The 15,640-nt window shown below is 55.5% G+C and overlaps 1 protein-coding gene across 2 annotated transcripts in view; it reads right to left on the bottom strand.

Annotated features, from left to right (window-relative positions):
- FAM124A (family with sequence similarity 124 member A) overlaps nt 1-11,771 on the bottom strand; it is an 84,804-nt gene extending 73,033 nt beyond the window's left edge. For both annotated transcript variants that reach the window (XM_072783227.1, XM_072783228.1), the window contains exons 1-2: nt 11,626-11,771; nt 3,137-3,168 (exon numbers count right to left, since the gene is read on the bottom strand). In XM_072783227.1, coding sequence (XP_072639328.1) covers nt 3,137-3,168; nt 11,626-11,690 — 97 coding nt within the window. In that variant the 5' untranslated portion in view covers nt 11,691-11,771. The remainder of the gene's footprint in view (nt 1-3,136; nt 3,169-11,625) is intronic.
- Between the last annotated feature and the right edge of the window lie 3,869 nt (nt 11,772-15,640).

The raw sequence follows: 15,640 nt of genomic DNA, 5'->3' as shown, positions 1-15,640 counted from the left end.
GTCCCGTGACCCCCCCACCCCAGGCCGCGTCCCCGCTTTGCACGGCTTGGCGGCCCCAGGCTGGAAGCTGCAGAACACGCCGCTCACGGGCACTTCTTGCGGCCGCAGATACTGGGAGCTCGTCGGGGCACCGCCTCCGTAGCGCCTCCGCGCATCGTCTGCCGTCTGCCTGCGTCCTGAGAAGTGAGGGGGGCGGGAAGCCGGAGGGCCCTTGTGCTGCCGCGGGCCACGTCAGGAGTCAGCGGCTACACCCGAGTTTCCAGGAGGCGCAGTTTTAAGGCCGAAATGAGGAGGCCGAGTAGAGGAGCTGTTGGGGGAGAGTCTCCGAGAGAACTAGTCGGCTCTCTGGCCGGGGACCACAGAGCCGCTGCCCCCACAACGGCCTTCATAAGCCCCAGCATCCTCTAAGGGTGATTGTCCAAGTGCCGGTATAAATCTTTATCCGAATGAAAATATTCAATCACACACGACGGGAATTTCATGATCATGACGTGGCACAGTTGGTTTTCCTCCCCCTGGCATAACAGCTGTTTTTCTTCCATCCTGTTTATGAAATTTCTCCTTTTTATTTAAGTCACTTAAGAACGCAAATCGTACGTAGTGGCTTGATGACCGTCCAACCAGGCTGCTGGGAAAACCACCTAAAAAATTCCGCGAGTAGACATTAAATTCATCTCGGGACGTGTCGCGCGGTTTACCAAGACGGTGTCGCGGCGTCTTTAGTTTCGCAGACAACCCCGGGGAGACGCTGTCAGCCCTGGCAGCCTCAGGTCGGCCGGCGGACTGTGGCGGGCAGGACGGAAGGACAGCGACCCAAGGGTGCTCCTCGGGACGCCCCGTGGGGCCCCGCGGGAAGGGCAGTGGCCGGGCAAAGCCACCTCCCGACCTGATGGCGGATGGCAAGACCCACGGCCGGGCTCCCCAGGCAGCACTGGGAGCGGGGTCACTGTGGCCAGGAGGTGACCAGGACCTGGCCGAGGACCCTGAGCCCGGAGCCGCCCCGTCCGGGCCCCTAAGCCCAGCGGCCTCCCCACGGTCCTCTCTGTGCCATCAGCCAGTCTGCGGGGAAACGCTACTTTTAACATTTTTTTAAGGTATTTATTTATTTATTTATTTATTTATTTTTTATTTATTTATTTATTTATTTATTTATTTATGATAGTCACAGAGAGAGAGAGAGAGAGGCAGAGGGAGAAGCAGGCTCCATGCACCGGGAGCCCGACGTGGGATTCGATCCCGGGTCTCCAGGATCGCGCCCTGGGCCAAAGGCAGGCGCCAAACCGCTGCGCCACCCAGGGATCCCGAAACGCTACTTTTAAAAGCGGGTGGCAAACACCCTCCCTACTGCAGCCCCGCCGCGCCTGCATTGTGCAGGACAAGCTCAAGACCTCAGGCTTAATTTCTTTTTCCTTTTCTGGAAAGGGTCCGCCGTGCCAGTTCACGGACTGCGGCAGGGCCTCCCCCACCGGGTGCAGTCGGGCTTCACCTCCCGGCTCGGAGGAGAGGCAGGCCAGGCAAGCTCAAGGCAACGACGGGGCCGCGGAACCCACTCACCCCGAGTCCTGCCCCACAAGGCTGTGACGCCTGCGGCCAGGCAGCCATTCTGTGACCTGAGGCAGAAGCCAAAGCCAAGCAGAACAATGAAAGGAGCCTCCAGACCAGACCTGGTTCTTTTCTTTTTTTTTAACATTAAAGGAGAATAAACGCCTACTCAAGTCATTATTTTTTCCTCTATTATTTATCGCCAAACACATTTCCTAACTCAAATGTGAAACATTTGAAACACGGACATCCCCGCTTACCAAGAGGTCCCAGCACCTACGGCTGATGCAGGAGTCACCAAAGATTTAAAGAGAAAAGGAAGAACAATAAAAGGCTATTGATCCCTAAGAGGAATTCCAACTCCAAGATCGTAATTAAAATAAGGGAGAGGAAAGCCTCCCAAACCGAATTACCAGTTTCGCTGACAAGGGAGGTGCTTTGTTGTGACCCAGAGGACTGATGTGAGAGCTACAAATTGAGCAAAGGCTCTGGGCAAGTATTTCATAAGAATCGTTCTTAAAGAAATGTAGCTTCTGGGCAAAACTGAGAGGAATGAAAATGGCAGCAGGGAGAGAGAGTTCAAGGGAGCTTTCCCTGATTTTTTAGGAACGCAGAAGCTTCAGGGAGGGAACGCGAATCACCAGAGCATTATTCTCATTATTACTAACGGTTCTTAATAACTAAGGGGCAATGCTGGGTCTCTAGTTGCCTGAAATGATCAGAGATTACTCGCAGCAGTTATACTAATAACTAAATATAATTTGACACTAAATTACAATGCCAGAAATACAGCTTTCTGCACAGTCTCTTATTGCAAAGGAAAACTAAGCCAGAACATCAATACACAGAATAATCCAATTAAGTGTCTTTCCATTTGGGTACTATTTAGAATGGGGAGTTTCACAAGGAAGATAGGAAAAAAAAAAAACAATTCAGTATTTACTGATTCACATAACCAGGTCTTTTATTGTAAGACAATTTTTTTGTGTGTGGTTATTTTAAAATAGGTGTTTAATTAATCTGAATGGCTTTGGTCATTTACACAGTGATCTTAATCACTGCAAACTGTTCCTAGATAGAAGGCCTCATTGCCCATGAACAGATTTACTTGTCAATTAGTATTTAATACAGGCATCTTTTTCTAGGCTTGCAGGATGTTTATGAACATATTCCCAATCACCTCTTTTTTATTTTTTTTTAGTTTTTTAATTTTTTAATTTTTTTTTTACCGTATCTGATAATCACCTATGATGCAGAAATACAAGGCCCTAAAGATGAACTGGGGCCACCCATGGGTCTAATGGATGTGCTCTGAGCTGTGAGCCCACCGGCAGCAGGTATTTGATACGTGTTTGTTGAATGAATGAGTAACCTCCCATTATCCAGAGAAGCTGTTTTAGGAGCATGTATCCTAACGAAGCCTGGGCTAGTTCCCCTATGCTCGATTTCCACGGGGAAAGTAGTGGCGTACCGAATTCTGAAATTCAGAATTCAGAATTCTGAAAGGGACAGTTAAACTCTCCGGGAAAAGCCCAAAATTCCTGGGAAATGGGACCGAGAAGCCAGCGCTGAAGGACATTTAAGCCATACTTACTGCTGGTGGAGGACATGTGGCTGTAGTCAGACCTGAAACACAAAACCTTCGTATTAGTCGCATTACACACGATTTTTCTGTATCCACATGATTTCTTCAAGCTAGAATTTTAAACACAGTCAGTGGTAAGCAACATTTACATGGTAAGGACCTCCTACCAAATTAAGAACCGAGGGCTCTCGTGCAACACAAAGGCATGTCTGAATTTGAAGGGCAAATTTTAAAGAAAAAAAGAAATCAGGGGTCCCCCCTATGGGCTCTGTGAGTCTCCAAGATGGGAAGCCAGCTGGATCCCAAACGATGTAAATTCACCGGCAAATTTTTTAAGGGAAGCTTATTCTTTTGGGGAGAAGACAGAGTTTTCAGCAGATTCTTGAAGGCCACCATCACAACTCCCCAAGAAGGTGAAGCAGCCGCTGCAAGCGAGGGCACCCCTCAGGTTGGCACCGTGTCACAGGGAAATGTTTCTCTGCCAACCGGGGCAGGGCGGTGAAGGGCCCCTGGCTCGGCCCCCGCCCCCCCCCCCCCCCCCCCCAGCCACCGGGAAGCACTGGGGCACCGTGAGGTTTGACGGGTCTCAGATCCAGCTGAGAAGACATCCTGCTGCATATTTACAGTGACAGGATGTGGGCTGTGACAGGGAAGGGGAAAAAGGCAGGGTTAGGACAAGGGGTGAAACCACCCATCGGTTTCCAGGCTGAGCAGCCAGCCGCGGGCCCCCGCCTCTGTGAGAACGGGCATCTGGCCAGGGAGCTGCCTGCTTCATCTCCGCGGGTCTGTGCTCTCCTTGTGCGGCTGGGAAGCCCTCCCTCCCGGCAGCACATTCAGTGCAGAGGCTCTCGCTCCCTCCCTCCAGCGGCCGGAGTCATTCTCAGAAGGGAATTAATCTCTCAGGCACGTAGGGATGCATTCCGCAAGGTGGTAGTCAGGGGATATGCTCATGCAAATAAAGCCCTTGATTCTGGTTAATTCTCCCCGTATATGCTCCTTTTAGTTACTCAGCCTCATGGCGCCCTTCCTTAAATCATCCCATTTTCACTCTGCGGACTGTTACCACAGAAGTATATACGAAACTTCAAAAAAAAAAAATCATCAAAAGCACACCTCTTACTGGTTGAAATAGCCTACACCACTCACACAAAGTGATGCATGGATCGGTAGAGGAACAAAATGGAAGGAAAACGGCAGGAAGTTCTCTCTTTCAAACGAAATGCTTTGGTAGCTGCAGAGTCACTGACGCCTCGGGCTGGAGAGAGGAGCAACTATTAACATTTGCACACCCCCTATGCGTCACGGACTGCATCCACCTACACCGAATCCACCTTCTTTTTTTTTTTAATTTTGAAAATTAATTAATTAATTTTTTGTATGTTTTTTCATCGGAGTTAGGTTTGTCAACATGTAGCATGACACCCAGCGCTCAGCCCGTCCACCTTCCCACGCTATTGGTTAGGAAACGAAAGCGATGCTATCGGCGAGGAGACCGGGAGGCAAAAGGCAACAAGGACCTGCAGTAGGAGCGCAGCACCCCGCCCCCCCCCCCCCCCCCGGCAAGGGCGGAGCCAGAAGGGACAAGCATTGGCTGGAACGCGGTGACGTGCTGGCTCGGGGAGCTGGATGCAAGAGGGGGCAGTCAGGAGCCCCTGGCGCTGGTGCATTCAATTCTGCCTGAGACCAGGCAGGACATAAATTGACTTTAGGACAAAACTTAGAAATGTGGCTGTGAACGAATGTAACAGATGCTCCAGGAGCAGCCACTGTGGCAGATACAACAACACAAAAATCCTGCAGGAGCATCTTAATAAGGTGGCCAGGCTTTAAGGACATTCCGCGACAAATCAAAGAAAATGTTCAACGGGAACGTGTGATGGGACTATTCATTTTATTATTAGAAATCTGTCTTTTCAGCTAGGATTTTCCAGACATCCCCGAGGCAGACGGGTTTTGCAAATGCAGACGCTGCACGGATCCGCACGCAGATGGATACGAATGCAGAAGGAAATTTATGTGTGAGACCTAATCTGAGAATCCTAAGGTGTAACCATCGTATTTTGGGACAGGTGCGAGCAAAACGCACGTCCCTGCCGCGCCTCTCTCCGTATGTGTTTCCTGGGACGAAAGGCGCTGCCGGGGTGAGGCCTGCCAGCGGCCCGCGCTCCCGACTGTCACTCTTGCCCTGCTCCAGTTCCTTCTCCAAACAGCAGCCAATCTTTGCAAAGTGCAAACCTGATCGTGTCACTCTCTGGATGAAGTTCAAGCTCGGCAGTGCACAACATAAACCCCTCTTTCCGTGAATGATGGCCTCTGCCCAGCTCCGCAGTCTCATCCATCACCCCACCTGCCATCCCCGTCCACCATCAAAACGGAAATCAAACGGAAAAGTCCCCTAAAACCTTACTCTGCTTTCCAGCCTCTGATCCTGCTTATGCGACTTGTCCACAGTTGCCATCATGATGGAGATACCACGTGCTACTATGTAATTATAATTTTATTTTATTTTTTTATGTAATTATAATTTTAGACAAAGTGATGGACTGTAGTGCATCGCGTTACCATGTGCACCATTTGCCTTTTGTCTGCTATATGATCGTTTCTGATTGTTCACCTCCGCAAACCACATGACGACGAGATACTTATACATACAGCTGGATATTTCAGCTCCTGTTCCTTAGGAAAATTATCACGAGGGGAGATAGGAGCTGAGTTAAGGTACAAACACTTGTATAGCTCATAAAATACATTACAAAGGGCTCCGAGAGATTATTTGCTGGAAATATTGCTGGTGAAAGACAAGCTATAAAGCTTAAAATAATTTTGTGCTTCAACAGGTTCAAATAATTTCAGATATTGACTACAGGTCTCTGGAGGGGTGCATGATCTCCAGCTTTTTTTTTTTTTTTTTTTTTTTTTAGGACAGGAGGGAACAGCAATAGGATACTGCCGTGTGAATCCTATTTATTGGTCTTACATCCTAAGAGTTTACCACTTAGCTCTAAACAGGACATTTAGCTCTGCGAGAATGAAGCACGAGAGGTGAATCCATGAATTTTAGGAAGAAAAGATGTATGGGCACATGATACAGATAAGCAGAATAATGTAAGGATTATATATATTCACACACCTGACACATAGACATATCTACAAATATTACATTTATTTGGTATCTGTGCCAACCATGACCAAAGAGTTAGACACAGGCCCCTGGCGGTATTTTAACTACAATTATACACGTAAGGGTTAAGTATAAAGGGGTCTGCACTTAAACAGTCCGTCACTGTAGCACCTACTTGCCCATATGTATATATGAACACATATATGGGATACCTTCTTAAATTCTCTTTTCCAGGAAAATCTTGGCATAAGAATTGATCTTGACATTTCTGTAAAACTTCAGCTCGATGCATCATGGACCTCATCTGTTAACTCTCAGTCCATGGTAATCGAGAGCTAACTAGCTCCACCTCGAACACAGAGATAATACAGTACCTAATCGATCATCCTGTCTCCTCTGCCAGATTTCCCCTTTTACTGTTCTCTAAACCTGTCCCATCTTCAGATTTATCCCCCCCCCATTCTTTTCCATTCTCCTGCTAATAAACGCCAGACCTGTGAATTGTTTGCCATCTCTAAATCACAGTGAAGTATCAATGGGAGGTCACCCAAAGGGTACGGGGTGGCTGTGTTTTCAGAAGCTCAGTGACGGGTGACATGGATGTGGGGGTTCATTAGTGCCAGATCAAACTTCTAAATTAAATTAATGCATCCATCAGATATGGTCATATTAGAAAGAGTGGCTCAGACACCGTATCTGGGAGACCTCACTAATGAAACACCCGCTAAAAAGCACTCATCTTACTTGATGTCTTTTATTTTGGTCTGCAACACCACCACCTGTCCCTCTGTTAAGGGGTTTTGTTTCTTGAGATAGTTTATCATGGTCAGTAGCTGGCTGGCCAGCTTTTCCTAATGAAAAAATACACAGAAGCACAAAGCTTGCCTTCAGGGATCCGTGGGTGGCTCAAGGGTTGAGCGTCTGCCTTTGGCTCAGGCCGCGACCCCGGGGTCCCAGGTTCGAGTCCCGCATCGGACTCCCTGCACGGAGCCTGCTTCTCCCTCTGCCTGTGTCTCTCATAAATAAATAAATAAAATCTTAAAAAAAAGAAAAAAGCTTGCCTTCAGTGCATTTGGAAAAGAGGAGCTTCAAAATAGCATCAACTGCCCCAGAAGAATACTAGTTTGCTCTTAGCTTGGCCCGCACTAGGTGGGGCAGACGGCAAAGATGGCATTTCAAGCAAAAGAAAAACGTCTGAGTAGCAAACAAGAATTAATTGCCAATCAACAGCCCTCAGAGAGGCAACTTCGCTAGGTGGAAAGCACGCCGGAGACTTAGGCTTCAATTTAGGCCACGAACTCGTCATGACCCGCTGAACCTCCTCATCTGTAAAATAATAATATTGGGACGTGTCCTATCATCCTGCAGATGCTCTGAACGCTGATCAAACTGAAAACATCAGAGCATCTGCTGCAATGACTATAAAGAACATGGGATCCAAAAAAAAAAAAAAAAAAAGAACATGGGATCCTGAGCGTACCTGGAAATACACATTTTTATTTTAGAAAACTCCAGGTTATCATCTGGCGTGTTCTTCACACTGATATTAATAGCATGATGAGGAATCATGTACAGAGGGTTCACGTATGCCGGGCACTGTTCTAGGAGCTTTAAATGCATAGATTAACTGAATTCTCACAACCACACTGTGGGGTAGGTACTACTGCTGTCATCCCATAGAAAACTCAGAGCACGGAGCGGAACCCCAGCAGCCTGGCTCTCTCTCTTTTTTTTTTTTTTTTTTTAATGTATGATAGTCACACAGAGAGAGAGAGAGAGAGGCAGAGACACAGGCAGAGGGAGAAGCAGGCTCCAGGCACCGGGAGCCCGACGTGGGATTCGATCCCGGGTCTCCAGGATCGCACCCTGGGCCAAAGGCAGGCGCTAAACCGCTGCGCCACCCAGGGATCCCCAGCCTGGCTCTCTTGATCGTCCCTTTCGAAGCAGTCAACACCCCCTGCCCCTGGTGGCGGGACCCACAAAGGTTTTTAGCACCTTCTCTGAGCGTGCTGCCGGAAGGATCCACAGTCAGCTCCACCACGACCCCATCCCCCGCTCCTATGTTTCGTTCACACCTGCTTGGCAATAATAGTCCCTCTCCCCCAAACCTTGATTCGATGCTCTCAACCACTCACCGTCTCCCTGTGCCCGCCCCGAAGGAGCTGAGCGCGGCGGCAGGAGGACATACAGCACGGAGATGGGGCCCTTCGCACGTTCACCGTCACTAATCCCAGCTGGGTTCTCGGCCAACGTTGCCCCAAACAACGATTTCCAGTCCCCACTTTCCTGGGGGAGGCAGCTGTTTGTCCAGAACGGAACCCCACCTGCCCCGCCACACTGCAGGAAGGGGAGGTCCCTCTTTCCACCCAAAGCCCCTCTGACAGAGAGGCCTGGAGCCCATCTGCCTCCCCACCTCTTCAGCAAGCGGACTCTGCAAACCACGTTCTTCTCCTAGATCTTCATCTTTCCCTTTTTATAGAGTCTCTTCTAGGAGCACCTCTTTGCTCGCCTTGGGAATCCTTCCTGCAGCCCACCCTCCCCTCCACTCCGGCTACTGCCTCTCCTCACCCGTCCCTTCCCAAAGGGCTCTAGCTTCCTCCTCCACCACAAATTCCGTGCCTTCGGGGAGGCCTGGGGATCTGCCTTCCGCCTGCACCTCTCCTCCACTACCTCCGTCTACGTCCCTTCATCCAAGCGGGGTTTCTCATAGCCCAGGCCTTTCCGTGCCCCCCACCTCGTTCTTCCTTCTGTGTCCATGTCCACTTTTTCTCAGGCCCCTTTATCAACTCTTCCGCCTTCGCCTGGCACTTAAGTGTTGTCCTGTCGCAAGGCTGGTCTTAAGCCACACCTACTCGTCAGGTGTTGAAGGGTTAAATGACTTAATGGACTACGCAAAGGCTCAGGACGGTCCGCGGCCCAGAGAAAATGCTAGGTGTTTGCTATTTATTACCTTTAGTCAATTTAACCCACTCCTAGGGCGGCAACTGCCATTTTTAGGCTGATGGTTCCCAAATGTGATGTCATCACGCCGACCTCCTCTCCAGATAGATCTACTCAACCGCTGGCTCAGCACATCCTTCCTTGGCTGTCTCCCAATACCTCAGACACAACGTGTTGAAAATGGAGCTTCTCCTGCCCTGCCCAAACTTGGTTTGGGGGGGACCACAGGCTACTTGGAGAATGCGGATGAAAAATCAGTCTTTTCTCACAAAAGTTCACAAAAAACATCATTTTGCCTACGACTTCAAGCCCTTCGTGGACCTCAAACTTAGGGTCCCTGCCTCAGCAGATGTGTCACTTGAGCCGAGTTCTGAAAGAAGATAGAGTGTCACCCGGTGGACAGGCATGCCAGGTGGAGAAGGGCACAGCTGGCAAAAGGGGCAGCACAACAAAGGCAAAGGATCGGAAACACCTTGCTGATGTGGCTTGATGTCCAAGGGTCCAAGGATGCACCTGCTGAGAAACAAAGCCACAGACGCACAGGGGGACCCTATAACATTGGGGCCTGTAGAGCTACTCTAAGCTCTTTGTATGTTAGAGCGGACACAGACACAAAAAGTCTGGAAGGCGGAGAGACATGATCAGATTTGTATTTTAAAAATAATAATGAGGGACGCCTGGGTGGCCCAGTGGTTAAGCATCTGCCTTCGACTCAGGGGTCCCGAGATCGAGTCTCGCATCGGGGTCCCCGCAGGGAGCCTGCTTCTCCCTCTGCCTGTGTCTCTGCCTCTCTCTCTGTGTGTCTCTCATTAGTAAATAAAAATTTAAAAATCTTAAGAAAATAAAAATAGCGATAGCAAACAAGTATTAAGTCTGGACAGACAGCTCTACAAAACCTGGGGGTGAGTTCTGGAAAAGCAAGGAAACTATGAATGGCTTTTTGATAACCAAACTTCAGGAGGTATGTGAGTATGCGGCAAACGCAGGATCAGTAACCCCACGCTGAGGCTCATGTTCAAGTGCACGCTCTTCGGCCTTCATCTTTAGCTTAAGGAGGCTACCGAGGCAAAAAGAACTCTTTAACCACTTCCATCCCATCACGACTATACGTTCTGGTGACAGAGGCAGTGAAGAGCAGCCTGGTGTCCGTATGGTCAGCAAGCCCTTCCCGGCAGCCCTGGCTGCTATCATGCTTTTCCCTGGGAGCCCAGGGTACTGCCCTGGGTCAGGGCTTCCCCTCCGCTTTTCCAGGAGAGAATCCTTGGGGAAAAAAACACCTGTTTTAGGTGAGCTCCACAAACTGAAAACAAACGGACCCGTTGGTGCCTTGATGAACCCAGCTACAAGTGAGCTGGCGAGTTTTGCTTGGTTTTTTCTACTCATGGCTTAGCTAACCGGGAAGGCGGGTGGAGGGGTGGGGGGGATAAAAATCAGGGATCTTCAGTTACAGTTGATAGATGCCGCATGCACCCAGTGTGGGGAAGGAAAAAGGGAGTTCTATCTGGAATCAGGTCACCCCACCAGGATGTAACGGGGTTCTACGGCGAACCTTAAACAAGCACAAGTTCGAACAGCAGCGAGAGCCCGCTGGGAAGTACCTGCTGCGGGGTGTAACATCCCAGATCCAGGCGAGGAGTGGGTGCGGGCTGCAAGGACCCCCTGGGAGCCTTTCTCAGGGGCAGCCCCTTGTGCCCATTCTGGCCTTTGACACCCAACCTGTCCCAGGACTGCCAAGCCCTGAGATTAGTCTAAATCTCCCTAACTTTCCAGGGAGGAGGCTTTCCCTGATGTGCGCAGCTCCGGTCCACCCCCGGGGGTTCACCAGATGGGAAAGGACACCCTTTCCTCCTGGATCAGTACCCGCATCCTGGACGTTTGCTGACGCTGCACAGGGAAATCCTCTAGAGATAGGGGCCGGGTGCAAGCTTTTGCAAGGACAGTCATCTCCTAAATGCTACCGGGTCTTTTGTCCCACTTGAGGAAAATGGTGTCGTTGGGAGGAGGCTGGTTTGGCTCCAGGGTAAAAGTTTGGGCCGGCTGTGTCCGCCGGGGCCTCGAGGCCATCTCTGCAAGCCGGGCTACCTCACAGCGTCGTCCCACCTGGCCCCAGGCCGGGACAGGTGCGCACACGAGTTTGGCGGGGAGGTAGGAGCTGAGCAGCGAGCGCAAGAAAGGCTCCAAATGAAAAAGGTCATCGCCTTGGATGAGCTCACAGAGCTGTGGGCGCCAGGTGCCCCCCCGAGTGAGGTCCTGGGGGGCAAGCGCACCGTCCGGGGGTGCGGGGTGCCCCCCCGGGCCCGGCCCCGACCACGCCGCCCTGCCCTCCGCGGGGACCCCCGGGGCCCCTCCCCGCTCCGCTCGGCCGCGGGGTCCGGGGAGGCACGGCCGGGGCGCCGCGGGGACTCGGGGACTCGGGGGCGCCCCCCGCCCGGCTCACCCTCCGGTCTCGGCGCCCGAGTCCACGCAGTCGTCCTCCTCGCCGCCGCCCGTCTGCGGCTCCATGGCGCGCCCCCGCGCCGCCCGGCCGGCTCCCGCTCCGGCTCCCCCGGCTCCTCGGCTCCCTCCGAGCAGCTCGCGCTCGGGCTCGGGCCGCCGCCGCCGCCTCCGCCTCCGCCGCCTCCGCCTCCGCCCCCGCCGCCTCCGCCCCGCCGGCGCCGCGCCCTCTCCTGGCCGCGCCCTCCCGCTCGGGCTGTGCGCGTGCGCGTGCGGGGGCGCGGGGGGCGGGGGCCGCCTGGGTGCGGCTCCGTGGGCGCGGGTGCGCGTGTGTGCAAGGGGAGCGGGTGCGCGTGCGTGGGCACGGGGAGCAGATGCGTGTGCACGGGGCCGTGTGCGCGCCTGGGAGCGCGGAGCGGGCCGTGTGGGCGGGGCCGTGGGCGCGGGGAGCGGGGCGTGTGCGAGGGTGCAGGTGCGCGCCTGGGAATGAGTGTGGGTGCAGGTGCGCGCCTAGGAGCGGGTGCGGGTGCAGGTGCGCGCCTGGGAGCGGGTGCGGGTGCAGGTGCGCGCCTGGGAGCGGGTGCGGGTGCAGGTGCAGCTGCGCGCCTGGGAGCGGGTGCGGGTGCAGGTGCGCGCCTGGGAGCGGGTGTGCGTGCAGGTGCGCGCCTGGGAGCGGGTGCGGGTGCAGATGCGCGCCTAGGAGCGGGTGCAGATGTAGGTGCGCGCCTGGGAGCGGGTGCGGGTGCAGGTGCGCGCCTGGGAGCGGGTGTGGGTGCAGGTGCGCGCCTGGGAGCGGGTGCGGGTGCAGGTGCGCGCCTGGGAGCGGGTGTGCGTGCAGGTGCGCGCCTGGGAGCGGGTGCGGGTGCAGGTGCGCGCCTGGGAGCGGGTGCGGGTGCAGATGCGCGCCTAGGAGCGGGTGCAGATGTAGGTGCGCGCCTGGGAGCGGGTGCGGGTGCGCGTGCGCGCCTGGGAGCGGAGAGGGGCGTGTGCGCGGGGGGCGGGGGCGGGGGAGGTGCGCACCTGCGCTGGGCGGTGATGTGGCGGCGTCAGGTGATGCTCGCGGGCGCGCTCCCGGGTGGGCCCTGAGCCGGCGCCCGTCCGCGCTCCGAGGCCGCGAGTGGCGTGTGGGCGAGCGTGCGTGTGCGCCCAGGAGCCGCCGCTCTCCCGGGAGCTGGGAGCCGCACCCACAGGCGGGGCGGGCCCGGGTCTCCGCGAGTCCCGGGGGCAGCTGTGTCCCCGCAGCCCGGGGCGCCCGCCACGCCTGGCCCATCACCTGCCAACCCCGCCCGGGTCACCCCCGGGGCCCCGCCCTCCAGGCCGCAGGACACTCAGCGCCCTGCCTTCTGTTGCTATAAACCAAAAGTCGGAAGCTCGGGGGTGACCCGGGCTGAGCGTGGAGCCGGGTGCAGCCCTGGGCACCGCCACTGCCAGGCCGGCCGCCCCCGGTGGCTCCTTAAGTACCTACTGGGTCCGGGCGAGAAGCAAGGAGAAGGGGGACCTAGGCTGCTTCGGGAGGTCTTGCTCATTGGCTTTTATTTAACACTTTATTTTAAAAACCACTTGTCCCAGAAACAAACATTTCAGGGTAAAGAGAGATGGTAGGGTTGGGGCCCCCCGCGGGGGTGGGGGTTGGGGGCGGGAATCTCCTTTTTCCAAGTCTCCAGAAGAGTTTGCTGTGAAAAATAAATATTATGATTGTGACGACAAAAATCATAAACTATTGACAAACCTACTGAGACAAAGAGAGCCACTAGCTTACGTGGGAGCATAAGGAGACCAGATGGCAAAGGGATAAACGAATCGGAGGACAAACGGTTGAGTTGGAAATTAATCTCATTAAAGTATGAAGGGCTCGGCAGGGATGAGGGAGCCTAGAGGGGGTCCCGCCCAGGAGGCCGCCCCCCGCTCGAGCCCACGGTTCCCGGCGTGACAGCTGCAGCCCGAGCCCGGACACCCCATGGAGGGCCCGCCACCGCCCTCCCACCGCCAGGGCTGGGTGACCCGGGACAGGGCACCGGGGAGCCCTGGGGAGAAGTGCCCAGGAGCGCTGGGCCTTCCGGGAACCGCGGCCGGGTGGCCCGCTGGGCGTGGGACCGGCGGCCTGGTCTGGGGAAGGCTGCCTGCGGGCCCTCCACACCCTCACGCTTCCCTCGTGGGTCCAGTCTTCACACCTCTGACCGCCGGCGTTCGTCTGCACGTTCTCACCACGGAGAGCCACAGGCTGAGCGGCCTGAGGCGCAGGGATTGGTTTTGTCAGGTCCCTGGAGGGGGACGGCCCACGGAGGGTGGCCGATGGCGGCCCTGTCACTGCCTTCTCCGCATCCGTCTCTGTGTGTGTCCAAACGTCCTCTCTGTATGAGGACACCTGCCAGACTGGGACCCACCTGAAAGGCTCCGTTTACTTAAATATTTCTCTGAAGATCTTCCTCCAAACACAGTCCATCTGGGAGGAGATCTGGGGTTGGGCTTCGGCCTGTGGATTTGGGGGCCCGATGCAGCACCTCACTAGGAGGCAGGACCACGTGCATGTGGGCGACAAGAGCTTTGGTGGCAGCCACCTGCCCACGTGTACACCGTCTTCTCGCACCTGTAAGTGGGTGACCTGATGGGCGGATGCCTTGTATGTACGTGGGGAGCACCCGGGGCTCGGGGGGGCTTTGAGGGGTCACCACTGGGAGGCCCAGGGCTGACTCGGTGCCCGGCAGGTGGGCAGCAAGGCCTTAGTGTTCCACTCTGCAGGCGGCCTCCAGTCTCCCCCAGGAGGTCCCTGGGTCCCCGCAGGCAGCCTCCATGTCTCCCCTGGGAGGTCTCTGGGTCCCCGCAGGCGGCCTCCACGTCTCCCCTGGGAGGTCTCTGAGACCCCCCAATGGCCCCAGTGTCCCCGACCATCTGCACCTGCAGGCCGCGCTCGCTCTTCAAGGTGACTGACGCGGGGACCCGGCGGCTGTGGCCCCATAGGAGAGCAACTGGGCCCCGAGCCCTGAACGTGGGAGTCCAGGGGGGACCCCTACACCTCAGCATGGCCTGATGGGTGGCCAGACAGAGGTTGTGCGGGGTCAGTTTAGAGACGTGTACAAAGTGCCATTAGAGCCGCTGCCGTGAGGAAATCATCTCCCTGGGTGACATGGGGGGGACACGGGGACACGGGAGCCACGGGGCCGGGGAAGGAAAGGCTTCCCGGAGGAGACACCATGCTCACACAGGTGGGGGGGGGGGGCCCTCGGGCAGAGCACAGGGTGGTGGCTGCGAGTGGGAGTCACGTACTGGACACCTGACACTAAGGTGATGCTGAAAAATAAACACTTGAAAATAAAATTGGCCTACTTTGTTCTGTAAAAAAAAGAAAAGAGACTGTGTTTGTTGGCACGCAGCGGCACAGCTCTGCTCCAGCCCCCCTCGGGCCCCCCTGGCCCCTCCATCCCCACTCCAGCCCCCCTCCGGCCCCCCTCCAGACCCCCTGCAGCCTGTTCCAGCGCCCCCCCCCCGGTCCCCTTCACCCATCCAGGCTCCGTGCCGCTGTCCCTGTGGTGGCAGCCCCACAGGCCCTAGCGGGCCCGCGAGGGGAAGCGGGGTCCCGGCGGGCGCACGGAGCCGGAGCCTCACCTGGGCCACCCCACGGGCTCACCTGGGCCGCCGGGGTTCTCCATCTGACTGTCTCCAGGCCATGCTGACAACCGACTGGCCCCCCGCTGCTCCGGATCAGGGTCGGGGTGAGCACCGAGGCCCCCGGGGCTGGCCCGGCCTGCGATGAGGAGCCGCCGCGGAGACCCAGGGTCGGAAGGAGCCACCCGACGTGGGGCTGAGGGCTTGTCGTGCAGGTGAACTCCCGGGCCATGCCTCTCGCTTTCCTCGCTTTGTTCCTTGTTTTTTCATTTTATTTTGTGCCAGCAGGGTAAGCTGGGCCCCTGGGGACGCCTCCTGTGAGGCAGCTTCCCGGGTGTCCTGCTGGGCGGCGGGTGGCCGAGAGCCGAGCGGCCGTCCTCGGGTGGCGAGCAGCAGCCCGCAGTGCCCTGGGCACC

The sequence above is a fragment of the Canis lupus genome, chromosome 17 (genome assembly GCF_048164855.1).
Source record: "Canis lupus baileyi chromosome 17, mCanLup2.hap1, whole genome shotgun sequence".
Lineage (NCBI taxonomy): Eukaryota > Metazoa > Chordata > Mammalia > Carnivora > Canidae > Canis > Canis lupus.
The sequence above is the reverse complement of the archived record's forward strand: the minus strand, read 5'-3'. Positions and strand labels throughout refer to the sequence as shown.